This window comes from Silurus aristotelis (assembly GCF_946808225.1).
Source record: "Silurus aristotelis genome assembly, chromosome: 1".
Lineage (NCBI taxonomy): Eukaryota > Metazoa > Chordata > Actinopteri > Siluriformes > Siluridae > Silurus > Silurus aristotelis.
Genome location: NC_139574.1, coordinates 34,650,358 through 34,664,616, shown reverse-complemented (window position 1 = coordinate 34,664,616; position 14,259 = coordinate 34,650,358). Strand labels below are relative to the sequence as shown.

The window sequence follows — 14,259 nt, the reverse complement described above, 5'->3', positions numbered from 1 at the left end:
TCACTAGCACAGATTTAGACAGATTTGTAAACAATATTTGAGAGAAATAGGCCTCTTGTGTACATAGGGAAAGTCTTAGATCTTTGAGATCAGCTCACGAAAAACAGGGGCAGAAGAAAGTGTTGCATTTATAATTTTGTCCGGTATAGTTTTATTTGTATAGTGCTTATAACATTGTCCCAATGCAGCTTTAAAGAAGTATAAAGTAGATTATGAATAAAAATTTCAAATTTATAAATCACTCAGATTCTTTGTCTTTGCTCCTAATAAGTGGTGTGTTTGTTTTCTTGTGTTTGATTTGTTTGCATGGGTACCTAATAAGATACTTTCAGTAATTGTCTTTACTCACCTTTTGTCACATTCCAACATTCAACTTCCTGATTTTATTATGTTCCACCAAAAATAAATGCCTTCCAGCCAATTTACCTATTGATTTTTTTATAGACCCGGCATATACTTACTATAGCCTTCAGTTTTGGCTACAAAGTATTATTATAAAGTATTATATTTGTAAAAGTCCTTTAATGAAAAAGTTCACCTTCTCTGGTCAATTACATGAAAATACATTTTCATTAAATTTTGCATTATGACATTTTGTTTACATCAAATCATGCATACACATATGCAGACATTTAACCAACACAGCCTATTTTTTTTTAACATATTAAAATAATTTATTTCAAACTTTTATTTGCCTCATTCATTTAATTATGCAAGATGTCTTTCTAGATGTTAAAAAAAAATATCATTTTTATGCGCTGTTGTTGATGGAAAGGGGGAGTCCCCAATTACTATTGTTTTTTTGTGAAGAATTCATTGCAGAACATAGTAATGCAGGCCACCAAAGTGACATACTCTTGAAAGTCCACCACACCATCGCTGTTTGCATCCAAATCTTTAAAAATCTTGTCTATTTCTGACTTGTCTGTGGATTTCTGTTAAACAAAACATACAAAAAACATTTGGCAGGTGATTTCATTTTTACGCTATTAATACATATCATGCACATAATCATGGAGAATCTCAAAATCAGTCCATATATACTATATAGACAAAAGTATTGGGACACTTGTTATGGGGTTCACAACAAAGTTGAAGGCACAAAATCATTCAGAATGTCTGGATTTGGTAGTGTTAAAATTGTCCTTTCCTGAATAAGCACAAAAATTTTATAAGCACACTCTAAAATCTAGTCCAGTAACATCTTCCCAGAAGAGAATTATTTTCACATAAAATGTTATGGTCAGGTGTCCACAAACTTTTGTCCATAGAGTGCATAAAGCAAACAGAGCTCCCAGGTGTATATCTTACCCCAACGGTGTCTCCTAACTCCGCCGTAAGCAGATCTTTTAGCTCTCCTTTGGAAAGAGTACATTTGTCTCCCTCCTTTCCAGAGTATTTATGAAAGGCACGGATGAGCAATGCCATGGCTTTCTGCACATCAGACATGATGACCTTTGAAAGAGAAAGATTTAAAGTTTATATAATTTATTTGTTAGATTTCTTACTGAACCTGAATTCTATAAAGACAGAAGACAAATACAGCCTCATCCTCTTTCTAGTAGACTAAAAAGACTCAGTACTAAGGAAAATGATAGAAAACAGAGAATGTGCGTAAGTAATATAAAATGTTTTTTATACATGAGCATTTTAACGACTGTGTTTGCATGAAGAAGGATATTCTGAGCATGCATACTGTACATGCACACACACACACAGTATGCCACATCTATCTTTGGCAAAATAAATGTTTTATGCTGTAATTGGCTGGAAGCATGATCCAGGAGGGAGGAGCGATAGAATAATAAGCAAAAGAATGAAGGATGGACTAAGGAGGAGTTGTAATGTTATTATGTTTTAAACAGAAGCAGAACATGGCCAACGCCCTAGTTGTTGACTATAACAAAGAGAGCGAGAGTTACTGAACAAAGGGAAGTAGAGAAAACTGATTATAGCGAACAATTAAATATTGCTCTGTCGAGCATTAGTACAAGACCTACAGTGCAAGTACAAGCCTTCCCCCACCCATCCTACATTTGCTTCTGTTCTTTACTTACAATCTTTTGCATAAAATTCCCATGTCAATAAATTAATACTTAAATGTCTAAGTGAAGTGCATTCTATAGCTTAAATTAGAATGGCAGTGAGAACAAAAGGCAAAGAAGATTTGAAGGACATTAAAACAATGTTTAAGTATGTATGTGTGTGTGTGTGTGTGAGAGTGAGTGAGTCAGAGTAAGTACAGAGAGCATAAATAGACAGAGGGGAGGAAAAAAAAATCCTGCGCACTGAGTTAACCTGCAGCCATTGAACTTATATATATATATATATATATATTTAATTTTATCACAAACATATACTCTGAAAAAAACCCTTCTTTGAACACATCATCAACAAGTTAGTTTAGCTTTTCTCTACTCACCTTTGGGTTTTGGGACAAAAAGCTAGACCAGCAAAAATGAAGAAGGAAAAAGTATTGAGTCAGTGCAGGTGAACCAGCCTTTATATGCAGCAGCTGAAAGACTGTGCTCTTTCCCAAGTCTGCTAACTGGTCTCCTCCCCTTTAAGCCCTCCCTCTCCATTTATTTCTGTAAAAGCATCACAGGGTTACAATTAACCCCTAATGACATCAACAAAATATCACTTCAGCTTGAGCCTTTATGTCTAAGATGGGTCTAGTAAAATTAAATTTAACAGCTTTTGCTTTTTGTGAACTTTACAAGGCAACAAATAAATCCTAATTAAATCACAAAGAAATTAAGCCTGCAAACAATAAAGCACCTTGCAGAACACAGCCATATGTAAACTTGCTCAAACTAAATTTAATTCGATGTCAAAAAGTTAATATTTCAATTACTAATGCATGATTTAATCCAGGCCATGCATTTCACAACTAGTGCTTCAGTCTTATTAGGATCACTATGACAGCATGGCTATAGAAATTATCTGTATTATACAGAAACGCAGTATAACAGAGCGCTGCATTACAGACAAGTGTCTCATGCAGTAAGAATGAATCTAAGAAACCAAAGAAATGCAATTCAACAAGTCTCCTTTCACTATAGACACCGCTGCACTGCCCGGACACAGAATCTCTGGCAGAAGCATAAATATTGACCCCTGGTTTTCCATGCATTTCTGTAGCTTCTTTTCAGTTTGATTTGTGTTTTAGGCGAATTAAAGCAAATTATTTGTTTTTGTGCAAATTCTACAGGAAAGAAATTCGCAAAAGTAAAAATTGTTTTTGAAAAAACTTAATAGTTTTGAACTGTTTTGGCTGACCTTTTCTCACAATGCCTAGCTTTTCTTTAAAAGTCTGTCTTGTCAATGTCATTGGAAGTGTACCTAAAACCAGATTAAAAATCTTAAATTGTAAAAAAAAAAAAAAAATAATAAATACTATTAAGATTGCCTGAATATATTTGAGCTTGTGGAGTTTGCTACAGGTGTGGTTTGATAGCTCTGACCTAGTGTGCTCTCTGACCGTCCAATCAAAGGACGTGAAAATGCTAACATTATTGTATGCCTGCTATATGGCAGAGGGGATGTCAAATAAAAATCTGATTGGTTAAAACAACAGTTTATTTTTTATGTCTTCTAACTCACAGGTACCTGCACTGTTGATTCTGAAGGCCTCAAGGCAGATTTCTTTGATCTGGGTCCCTGACAACACGTTATGGCTGAAATATGATTGTGTTATTAGAAACTCTAATACAGACATATACTACTAGAAGTAGCATAATGAAGAGAAAAGCTGTGAATAAAGAGAATAGTCTATTGGGAATCGTTTAATACTTCATTGAAAAACTACATTAAAACATAAGTCGCTGATTCCGATAGATTTTAGGTCAGCAGAGAAAGCTAATCACACACCAAGTAATGTTAAACATTATAGTGCAGCACATGTCTAAATGATACATAGTAAGGACTTAATGAGGCTGTGCCATCAAATTCAAACAAGAGCGGGACTTGCGAGGCTCCGCCTTCATCAAATAACAGTCTGCAATTGAATCCGCCTTTCTCTTCATTTTATGACAGTAGAAAACTTACGTTTTGTATAGTAGACGTATTTACTTTGTTTAGGATAACTATTGTTGAATTTGTTTAGATTGTAGAAAAAGTCAACTATAGCCCTATTCGGACAGGACTAGTTTTACAGGGGGTCATTAGAAAGATTTCTCATATGACCGAGCAGAAACTTGAATAGTTTATGTTGACCAAAACACACAAGAAAACATAAACTACCATATTAACCCTACTGCTAGTGTTAGTAGGGTAGTTTATGTTTTCTTGTGTGTTTTGGTCAACATAAACTACCCTACTAACCCTAGCGTGCCGGTATTCAAGTTTCTGCTCGGTCATATGACCATACGCAATCCACGCATCCTGGACATGTGGTCTTGTGCAACACCCACATGTAAAACACAGACACTCCTACCTCCGTAATAAACACAAAGATGTTAGTCCAGTCCGAATCCATACATGAAATGACAGACGTCGGCTGAAATTTTTTTTTAACTCAAACGTTGTTTGGAAAACTAGTCCCATCCGAATAGGGCTTATGAGTGTTTGGGCAAAATTTGTCAGAATTCCATCAGCAGGTTGAAAGTGCGATAACTGAAGTCTATCTTTTCATTCCAAAACCTTAAAGAGAGTATAGAAAAGCTGGTGGGATGATAGCGAAAATTTGGTGACTATGTTGGTAGCTCAGAAGGTTTGGCTTTGCTAAATACTTTAGCTAGTGATTTAAAGGTTCAGCAATTAGCATTCTATATAGAGTTTCGATACGTATTTCAATGACAACTCAAATGAAATCTACAGGAAGTATTATATTTCAAACATTTATTTGCCTCGTTCAAGTTCTCCTCCATGTTGACATTTGCTCTGAAGTCCAGGTTGCTGATGTCTTGTGCTATAATAAAATTTTGCATTCACTTGAACCTGGAAACCCATCCTGTTCCAGCATGGCAATGCCCCTGTGCACAAAGTGAGCTCCTTGAAGATCTGGATTACATGCTTACTTGGAGAGGAAGATCTTGAGTGGTCTGCTATTGAGCTCTGATCTCATCCCTACTGAACACCTTTGGGATGAATTGAAACACAATGTTCAAAAATTACATACCATACTTATGACCAGGTCACCCAATACTTTTGGAGATATAGTGTATGCTTGAGGATCTTGTTCATCTTCCATTATTAAATTTTCTAATGTTCTTTTAGCTTTCCTTGGTAAGAGTAAGTCCTTGTTCACACCAAAAAATAGAAATGACACAGGAGATGAAAGATTAAGACAGTGGCTTAACCAACAAAGGGAAGTGCAAAAATGGGTAATAGAGGTAACATTTCACAAAGCCTAATATTTCTCTACCGAGCATCCTACAGTGGAAGCATCTATCTATCTATCTATCTATCTATCTATCTATCTATCTATCTATCTATCTGTCTGTCTGTCTGTCTGTCTGTCTGTCTGTCTGTCTGTCTGTCTGTCTGTCTGTCTGTCTATCTATCTATCTATCTATCTATCTATCTATCTATCTATCTATCTATCTATCTATCTATCTATCTTTTCTTATTGTGCCCATGTGTCTTTCTTTTCTTTTCTTTTCTTTTCTTTTCTTTTCTTTTCTTTTCTTTTCTTTTCTTTTCTTTTCTTTTCTTTCCTTTTCCTAATGTTCCATATATCCTTATATCTGCCATTTGAGTATTAGTGCCAAACCACAATTTTTTATTAAAGATATAATTGAAGTGAAACTCAGAGATAGAAAAAAAGGCTGATCCAGGACCTGCTTTAAATTCTCTCTGCTTAACCCAAAGAGCCCTACACCAAGGCTTGTAATGTTCTGTCTGTGATTTGAGGTCCTATGAATCTCTTGCCTTATGTAAGCTTCCAGTCTGCCTATTTTCTGTTTTTGGGGACATCACTTTGCTCCTTTCCCATACTGTGAATTCCATTATTCATCCTCTCACTGCAGCACAAGATGGCATTGCCCAATATATTCCCTTTTACCGAAAGAGGAAGTTGCACTCTTTTTCCTTTGTTTACCAAGGACATTGGTTGTCGTTGCACTTCCTTGGCATTATTATCTTTCCGTTCTCATGCACCTTTTAGACATTTGGCATTTGTCCATAGGCACTTTTCTGCCTCAATTTTGCCCCATTTGTCGAGTGTTTCAAGCTATTAGCTGCATAGTCTTGGGGGTTTCCAAGCCTTGTCGTTTGTTTACTTTTTTGTTTAGCTTACAACCCTTTTTTCATGCTTGTCTCCTAAATGATCACTTGCAGGCAGTTTATTTTTTAATGTCCAGTATCACTATGGAAAAGCTGATGGAAAACAAACAAAAAAAACCGCCCTAAATCCACAAGGCATGCATGTTAGTATGACTCACACACACACACACACACACACACACACACACACACACACACACACACACACACACACACACACACACACACACAAAACGCCCTAAAGCCACAAGGCATGCATGTTAGTATGACACACACACACACACACACACACACACACACACACACACACACACACACACAAAACGCCCTAAAGCCACAAGGCATGCATGTTAGTATGACACACACACACACACACACACACACACACACACACACACACACACACACACACATTTTGATTATTGACATGACAACACAAATAAAGTCACAAGGCAAAAGGAACTAAGATTTAGCAGAGAGAGAGAGAGAGAGAGAGAGAGAGAGAGAGAGAGAGAGAGAGAGAGAGAGAGAGCGCGAGCATACAAAAAAACTTTCCTTGGTTGGGGGACTTTTTTTTTTAGGAAAGACGGTAAAACACAAAGTTCGAGAAAAAGAGAAAGAATGGTGGCTGTTGAATTGTGGTTTGAAGAATACATTGAATAAGGGAGAACCTTATTTACCTGGCAAAATATAGCAGTTACAGAAAATGAATTTTTGGGAGGTTAACATGCATCTGATGTTATATTCTTTAGGGAGCAATACACAGGTCCTGGCAGCATGTTTGGGCCTAATGACATGAGGATTTTATGAAAATTATCTGACTGTTCAGTGTTTCATAATAGCATGCTGTCAGTTAACAAATTCAAAACAAGTATGGGCACGTCTTCCCTGTCATGAGTCCTGCTGTATTTAAAATTAGGAACATTAGAAATGATAGTGGTTTCTTTACATATTAAATAATTTAGTACAGTGGGGAAAATAATTATTTGATTGATAGCTATTACTACTACCTGTTTTGGTGTCACTCTGGTAACAGGCCTCGCATCATATTATTATTATGGCTGTCAATCGATTAAAATATTTTATCGCAACTTGATCGCACATTTCTACCTGTTCTAAATTTACCATATATTAATACTTCATGTTAAAGTAACCGTTGCTATGTTTCCACATGGACAGTTAATGAGGTAATACTGGCACAACTGTACCTCTACTAACTTTTATGCCGATTACATCAGATACAAGTAATAAATAATATAAATAATCAGAGCTTTGATGTGTACTGATTCCCCCTACTGGATGCCCTTCGTAACGCAACCCTCCCCATTTATACGGGCTTGGGCCTATAGTAATGCAAAAAAATTTAAAGAAAAAGAAACTCTTTACAACTGTGATGAGCAGAAAAACAAATGAGCATGCATATTGGAGTAGATGGGATACAGCAGTAGAAGACCACTTCAAGTTCCACTCCTGTCAGCCAAGAACAGGAATCTGGTGCTCAGTGTTGAACAGTAACAACGTAAATGTAATTTGTTACTGTACTTAAGTAGCCTTTTCACGTATCTGTCCTTTATTAAAGTATTTCTATTTTGGGAGACTTTTACTTTAACTTCACTACATTTACATTAATTTGTTTTGATTACCACTTGGTGGTGTTTACTTAGCATGAACATACAGCGTCAGTTCAACAGCAAGCAAAACATTTTATGAGGAATAAATGATGGAAGAAAATCCTGACTCAGATGAATGTTGTTTTCTAATGAAATTCTGCAACCTACACTGAGGTTTTTTTTTTTAAACTAATGCTAATTATCTAGGTCTGTTCTATATTCTGTGTATTAAACCATCCTCTCTTTGTGCAACATGTACTTTTGGTCAGCAATTACTGTGCCATACATACGTGCACTTCATATACTACAATGTGTGTAACAACTGACAGTAAATCATTTGTTTCATCCCATTCTTCAGTGAAAAAGGGAGTGCTAAAGGACTGCCACTGACCTGATATTGTTTGGGTGATGAGCCATTTTTAGCTCAACAGTGGTACATGGCAGCAAAAGACCAAAGTGATATTACTGCTCAGCCATAAGTCCATCATGTGGAGATATTTGTTCTTGTTATAGAAAATTCATGTGCATATATTTTGCGAAGTGTTTTGTTTTTTCGAAGGCAGTTCTGTTCTAATACGTCTCAAGACAGATCTACCACATGGTATTAATTTAGTTGTATGGAACAAACAGCTTTTACCACCCCTGCTAAAAAACAACGTTTACACCCTTTAAGGCAGAAAGCTGAAGGATTAGTTCACTAATGCATTTGTGTGTGGCTACTTATTTATTTGAAAAACAACTTATTTTATGATATGTTTTTCGGTTTTACCGAACATTTACCGAACACACACACACACACACACACACTAAGAGCATAAATGAGTTTGGAATTAGATATAGATGAAAAGAAAAAGGTTATAGTCAAATGGATAAAATAGAGAGCGCAAATAAATGTCTCATTTACTTTAAATTTTATATGTTTAATTTATAAAAATTTTTATTTGTGAAGCACTTTTAACAATGGACATTCTCAAAGAACCTTAACAGAGATAACACGATTATAAGTTATATAAAATAATGTATAAATACTATGTATATTCTACATTTTTGTGCCTATAAGTTTTATCTTTTTCTTCTTCTTTTTTCTTCTTCTTTTTGCTGCTCTCATTAGGGGGTTGCCACAGCAGATCATTGGTCTCTATACCTCCCTGTCCTCTACATTTGCCCCTTTTAAACCAACTACCTGCATGTCTTCCCTCACCACATCCATAAACCTCCTCTTTAGTCTTCCTCTTTTTCTCCTTCCTGGTGGTTCCATCCTAAGCATTCTCCTACTGATATAATAATAATAATAGTTATATCCTTATACTCCTTATAAAAGTTTCTCTCTAATGAGTGAGCCAGTGGCAAGGAAGAACTGTTTGAGATGGCATGAGGAAGAAGCCTTGAGAGGACCAGACTCAAAAGGGAACCCATCCTTATCTAGGTGGCACCGAATGTTCTTTCATTGCAGTTCATCATTGTTAAGGTGTGCTGTTCACTTAAGAGGGACACTTAAATACAGAAATATTCATAAACAGGTCCTGAAGCCATTGTAGTAGACTGTTGATATTAATAACATTCCAAATTTATCCTCAAAATTCTTGAGCTGCACAATGGCTTCATGGATCTTTAGGTTGCTAATATGAAATAATCCTTAGCTGCACAGAGTGGTTTCTAAATGAAGAGAACTCTATTAAGCGATAGGGTTTCAGGATGAATCGGGCAGGTCTAAAGATAAAAAAGAACAGGAGCACTGTACATTTTATCTACTGGAAAATAATAAAAAAAAATTACAGTGTGATTGCTTAGTCACTGTGTTAATTTTAAACTCAGGCGTCTTTTCTTCTGTGCAAACTGACTGTTGCGTGCAAACGTGCAGAGTTGTAACAGGTTCCTGCATGCAATGTAAAAAAAAGATAATTGCATGCCCTCTGGTACAGTAGATGGTGAAAAACATAAAATATCTTGGAAAAAGCAACAGTGTGTAAAATCTAAGCCCAATTGGCCCAATTTATGTCCCAAATATCTAATAAATGTTCTTACTAGAACATAAACCATTTAAAAAAAAAAGCTCTTCATATGCTTTTACATAATTATTATGTATTAATTATTGTTTTATTATAATTATTCTATAACTATTATTTTATTATATTTTTAAAATAATATATTTTTGGTGCCATCTGGTGAATTGCATTTCGGTAATGCTGAAAAAGTTATCTTACTTTTTTTTATCTTCTGCTTAAGTTTTTATTTTACTCTTTCTCTCATTCATACATTGACCACTGCCCCAGGACATTGTTTATCAAAACTGTAGTCATTGTGAAGTCGTGCTACTGTTAAGGTGTAGAGTTCCAAGCTTTCATATGTTTACTCTTATTGTTATCAACTCCCAGCCCGTTTCTATGTATTTGTTCTTCGAATAGCCACAGTAACCTGTTTGTAGTAATCTGACTTATTGCCATCATTTTGAGCCACATCTTTCTATCAGTTAAATCTTGCTTTCCTTTGTACTCACTTGCAAATGTTGAAAACCTGTAAAATACAAATCCAGCAAATTAGTAGTGACGCCAGTCAATCAGGTAAAGTGGCCTTTATTGTCATTTCAACCATATACCATTGGAATAGTAGCCCTACACACAGGATGGCATGACATGCATGTGTGCAAACATGGAAACAATGAATGCACAATCAGCACAACACATTACAGTACAATAATAATGTGGAATAAAATGCGGAGCCATTTAACATATAATTAATACTGTATATATAAACATTTTAGTGACTTAGCAGCAGTTGTAGCAAAGAAATATGTTCAGTTGTTGGTATGGGTGTGTATTAGTACAGGTTCCTTATGTTCTGAATATAATGGCTTATGGTATAAAAACTGTTATAATTTTGTCTTATACAACTTTTTTTGCTTTCAATTGTATTATGTCTTTAGATGAATGGCATCAGAATTTGAACTAGGAAACCCAAATTTGTTCCAGCATGACAATGCCTCTGGTCGCAAAGCCAGGTTTATGAAGGTATAATTGACACGAGATGGAGTGAAAGATCACCGTTGGGATGAAATGGAACGCTGACGCCCAGGCCTCCTCACCCTACATCAGCAGCTGACTTTACTAACACTATTGGGGGTGGAAGAGCACAGGTTTCCACAAGCACAGGTTTCCACAAGCACACTCCATAATCGAGTGGAACATCTTTCCAGACCAGAGGAGGATATTACAAGAGCCAATGGGAACTAAATGTAGAATGGAATGTTAAAAAAATGCATACGAATCTTAAGCTTATGTGTCTACAAATATAATTGAAAAAACAAAGAATCAAACTACTAAATTCAATGAAACACAGACAGGAGTGATGGGCAGCAGTTGATTGGTAATGTAGTTAATGGCTACAATTCAGACAAAATGTGTCTGTGAAGCGAAACTCAGATGAACACATTTTAGTTGATGTTCCACAAGGCTATATAAGATTCCTAAAGTGGCTGCTATTCTAGTAAGAATATTATGGACAGTAACATTTTGAGAAAGTGAGAAGCTGTTTATAATTGATACTATTACTCAATGGAGAGCAAATGCATGATGAAACAAAGGTTGGGATGACACACTATTAGACTAGTCGGATCATTAGAAAAAGCAAGCGAAAATGTTTATACTACTGTATGAAACTGGAACTGCATGACCATTAATCATCATCTTTTCATTAAAGTTGAAGTTCATATAACTTCATTGTTGACATGGCATGATTAATCCTGTCAGCAAGTCCATACTTACCAGGAAGAAACCCAGGTCATGTGCATTAGTCTGAAATAAGGTTTGCTCTCTTTTGTAGTTCTCTGTTTTGAATGCACCTGTGTTTTGAGTTTCTTCTTTGTTAAATGTCTTTTTGAAGATTAAATATTTTAAAGAATAAAACATTTCTGGATAATAATGATCCAAAAAAACATACCTTTTAAGGGCAGCCACTTAACTTTCCTTAAGTTAGCTGTAGGATTCAGTTTTGAATTACCTTAAAAAGTATATTTAATATAAGCATGTAAGGATCTGTGCATAATCCGACAATAGAAGGGGAGACCAAGGATGGGAGAATAACAGGGAATGCAATAAGGAGAAACATTAGTGAAACACAGAAAGCCCAGGAGACCGTGTTTTTACATTTCAAAAACATACAGATGCACTTTTAAAACAACACTGGTAGAAAATCATAAGATATGTGCAAATAAAAGCATTAAAATTACATATACTTATTATCCACACATTATATTTGCTGAAAATATCCTAAGCAAAAGGTAAACTGCATTCCGATTCAGTTCTTGTTCTAAAGCATGGAATGCAACCACGTGTAATGTTAGATCCAATAGAAAGGTAACATTTACATAAATAAACCCATTTTATTTGCATATACCGGCACAAACAGACTAGGCACTTTGCCATAAGTGAGTCATTCTCTCTTGTTAGTATGCTGCCAGGAGCCTGTGAGGTTTAAAGCTATTGTGAGTAACACTACAGAGAGTGGGAGTGGACCATACATCCAAAGGGACCTGGTTGGGTAAACCAATAAATGATTCATCTATTCATTATGCACAGACTACACCCCGGCTGGAATGCAAATACACCCACGAACACACTCTCATGCACATTTAGTTTTGAGAACTCAAATGTTTATCCTTCATAATTTAATTTGGCACTTTAAAAACAAATAATGGTTATTTGATATGAACTGCAGGGTCTTTACAGAATAAAGATGAAATTGGGTCCATAAGTATTTAATAAGTATCATGCTTTTTATTTAAGAGCCTTTGTATACCACCATGACAAATTTGAAATTAAGCACGCAAGATGCAGAAAATGTCATTTCAATATGTAACTCACACAGGACCATTGATTGAGGCTATATTATATTAAACCATATATAAGCCAGCTAAGCTTGAAATCAGATGCAGGTTGTGAATTTCACATCTATAGGCCCTCAGTAGTCTCGTACCTGAATCAATCCACCACTTAATACCATCATTATAATGCCATGTCTATAGAAACTTTAGGTTACTTACGTAACCCCAGTTCTCTGAGAACAGGAGTGAGGTATCTTACTATGGGAATCACCTCGGGCATGACCAATTCTGGAAGCATTAATCACACCATATCTGTCGGCTGACAGACCAATCACGACAGAGATGCGGGAAGTCCCGCCTCCCTATATACACCGCTGCTGACGGTTCTTGCCTCATTTTCACATATCTCTTCTCCGTGCACTGCAAGGAGGGAAGTGTGGTGAGATACCTCACTCCTGTTATCAGAGAACCGGGGTTACGTAAGTAACCTAAAGTTCTCTTTCAAACATCCGTTCGGGATCTCAATATGGGATATAGACAACTCTCGTATCGCAGATATGCTGTCCGAAGGCAGGCTTCAACCAACTCAGTGATGTGATAAAATTAACACGAGGTTTTCCCCCTCACTGAAGAGAGCGAAAACGTGTGAGAAATGACAAACATCCAATCCACGATGTTTCCATTATCCCATCATCCATTGTCATTCCCATATACAGTATATATATATATATATATATATATATATATATATATATATATATATATATATATATATATATATATATATATATATATATATACAGTGAAACCTCGGATACGCCCCTTCCAACCCAGTCAAAACCCAAAGAACCTCGCTTGCGAGGTTGCGGCCTCCTTTGAGACTTCTAGAGCTGCAGCAGGGTATAGCCACTGCTCTAGGCATACCAAAAGGTCGGTCTTGAGAGAGACCGCAAACAACAGAAAGTAAAATGAAAAACTTTGTGGTTGGTGGAAAGGTAATTGAAGTAAAAGACTAAAATATGTTAGAAATGGTGAGATAATTGTCTGATATACTATATGTGATAACATGCACAGACTCTCTTTCAGCTTTAACAAGCCTCTCCAGTGCACAGTGTCAGTAAGGAAATATATGATATATACCAAAAAGCTTACTCAGAATCCACAAAATGAATTTAATAGTGACTTTGTATGGTTACCAGCAAATGTGGGAGTGGAGGCATTGAGACAGTTGATGAACTAGCTAAACAAGCTTTAAAACATACACATAATTGATATCTGGGTTGCAGTAAGTAAAGCAAAAGTCAAAACGATTATAATGGGATAGTGAACACAAGGGAAGGCACCTATGTACTATCCAAAAACAAGTTAACACAGAAAGGACAGTTTGCAATAAACAGATACTTAGAATAGGGCATTTAGATTCAAATAATTCACTAGGAAAACATTAACAGGAATTTGCATGCATTGATTCAAGATGAGACAGTGGATGAGACAGAACCTGGCTTTCCACATTCCAATCCATTCACTGGCAATAATACACCATAAAGCTTGTATTCTGCTTGTTCAGGTTTCCTAGGTTTTTAGTCCTTTATTGCCCTAGCA

The 14,259-nt window shown here is 35.9% G+C and overlaps 1 protein-coding gene across 1 annotated transcript; it reads right to left on the bottom strand.

The window, feature by feature from the left end:
• Nucleotides 1-502: 502 nt before the first annotated feature.
• Nucleotides 503-2,576, bottom strand: LOC310725341 (ictacalcin-like). The gene is made up of 3 exons (XM_083540201.1): nucleotides 2,423-2,576; nucleotides 1,312-1,455; nucleotides 503-935 (listed from the first exon to the last, which is right to left on the bottom strand). The coding sequence occupies exons 2-3, from the start codon at nucleotides 1,447-1,449 to the stop codon at nucleotides 792-794; spliced, it is 282 nt and encodes a 93-aa protein (XP_083396327.1). The 5' UTR covers nucleotides 1,450-1,455; nucleotides 2,423-2,576; the 3' UTR covers nucleotides 503-791.
• Nucleotides 2,577-14,259: the final 11,683 nt, after the last annotated feature.

Excerpts from the sequence above, each read along its gene's own strand:
- LOC310725341 (XM_083540201.1), bottom strand. The coding sequence starts at position 1,449 with ATGTCTGATGTGCAGAAAGCCATGGCATTGCTCATCCGTGCCTTTCAT. Across the intron at positions 936-1,311 it reads AGTTAGGAGACACCGTTGGG|AAATCCACAGACAAGTCAGA; the intron begins GTAAGATATACA and ends TTTGTTTAACAG.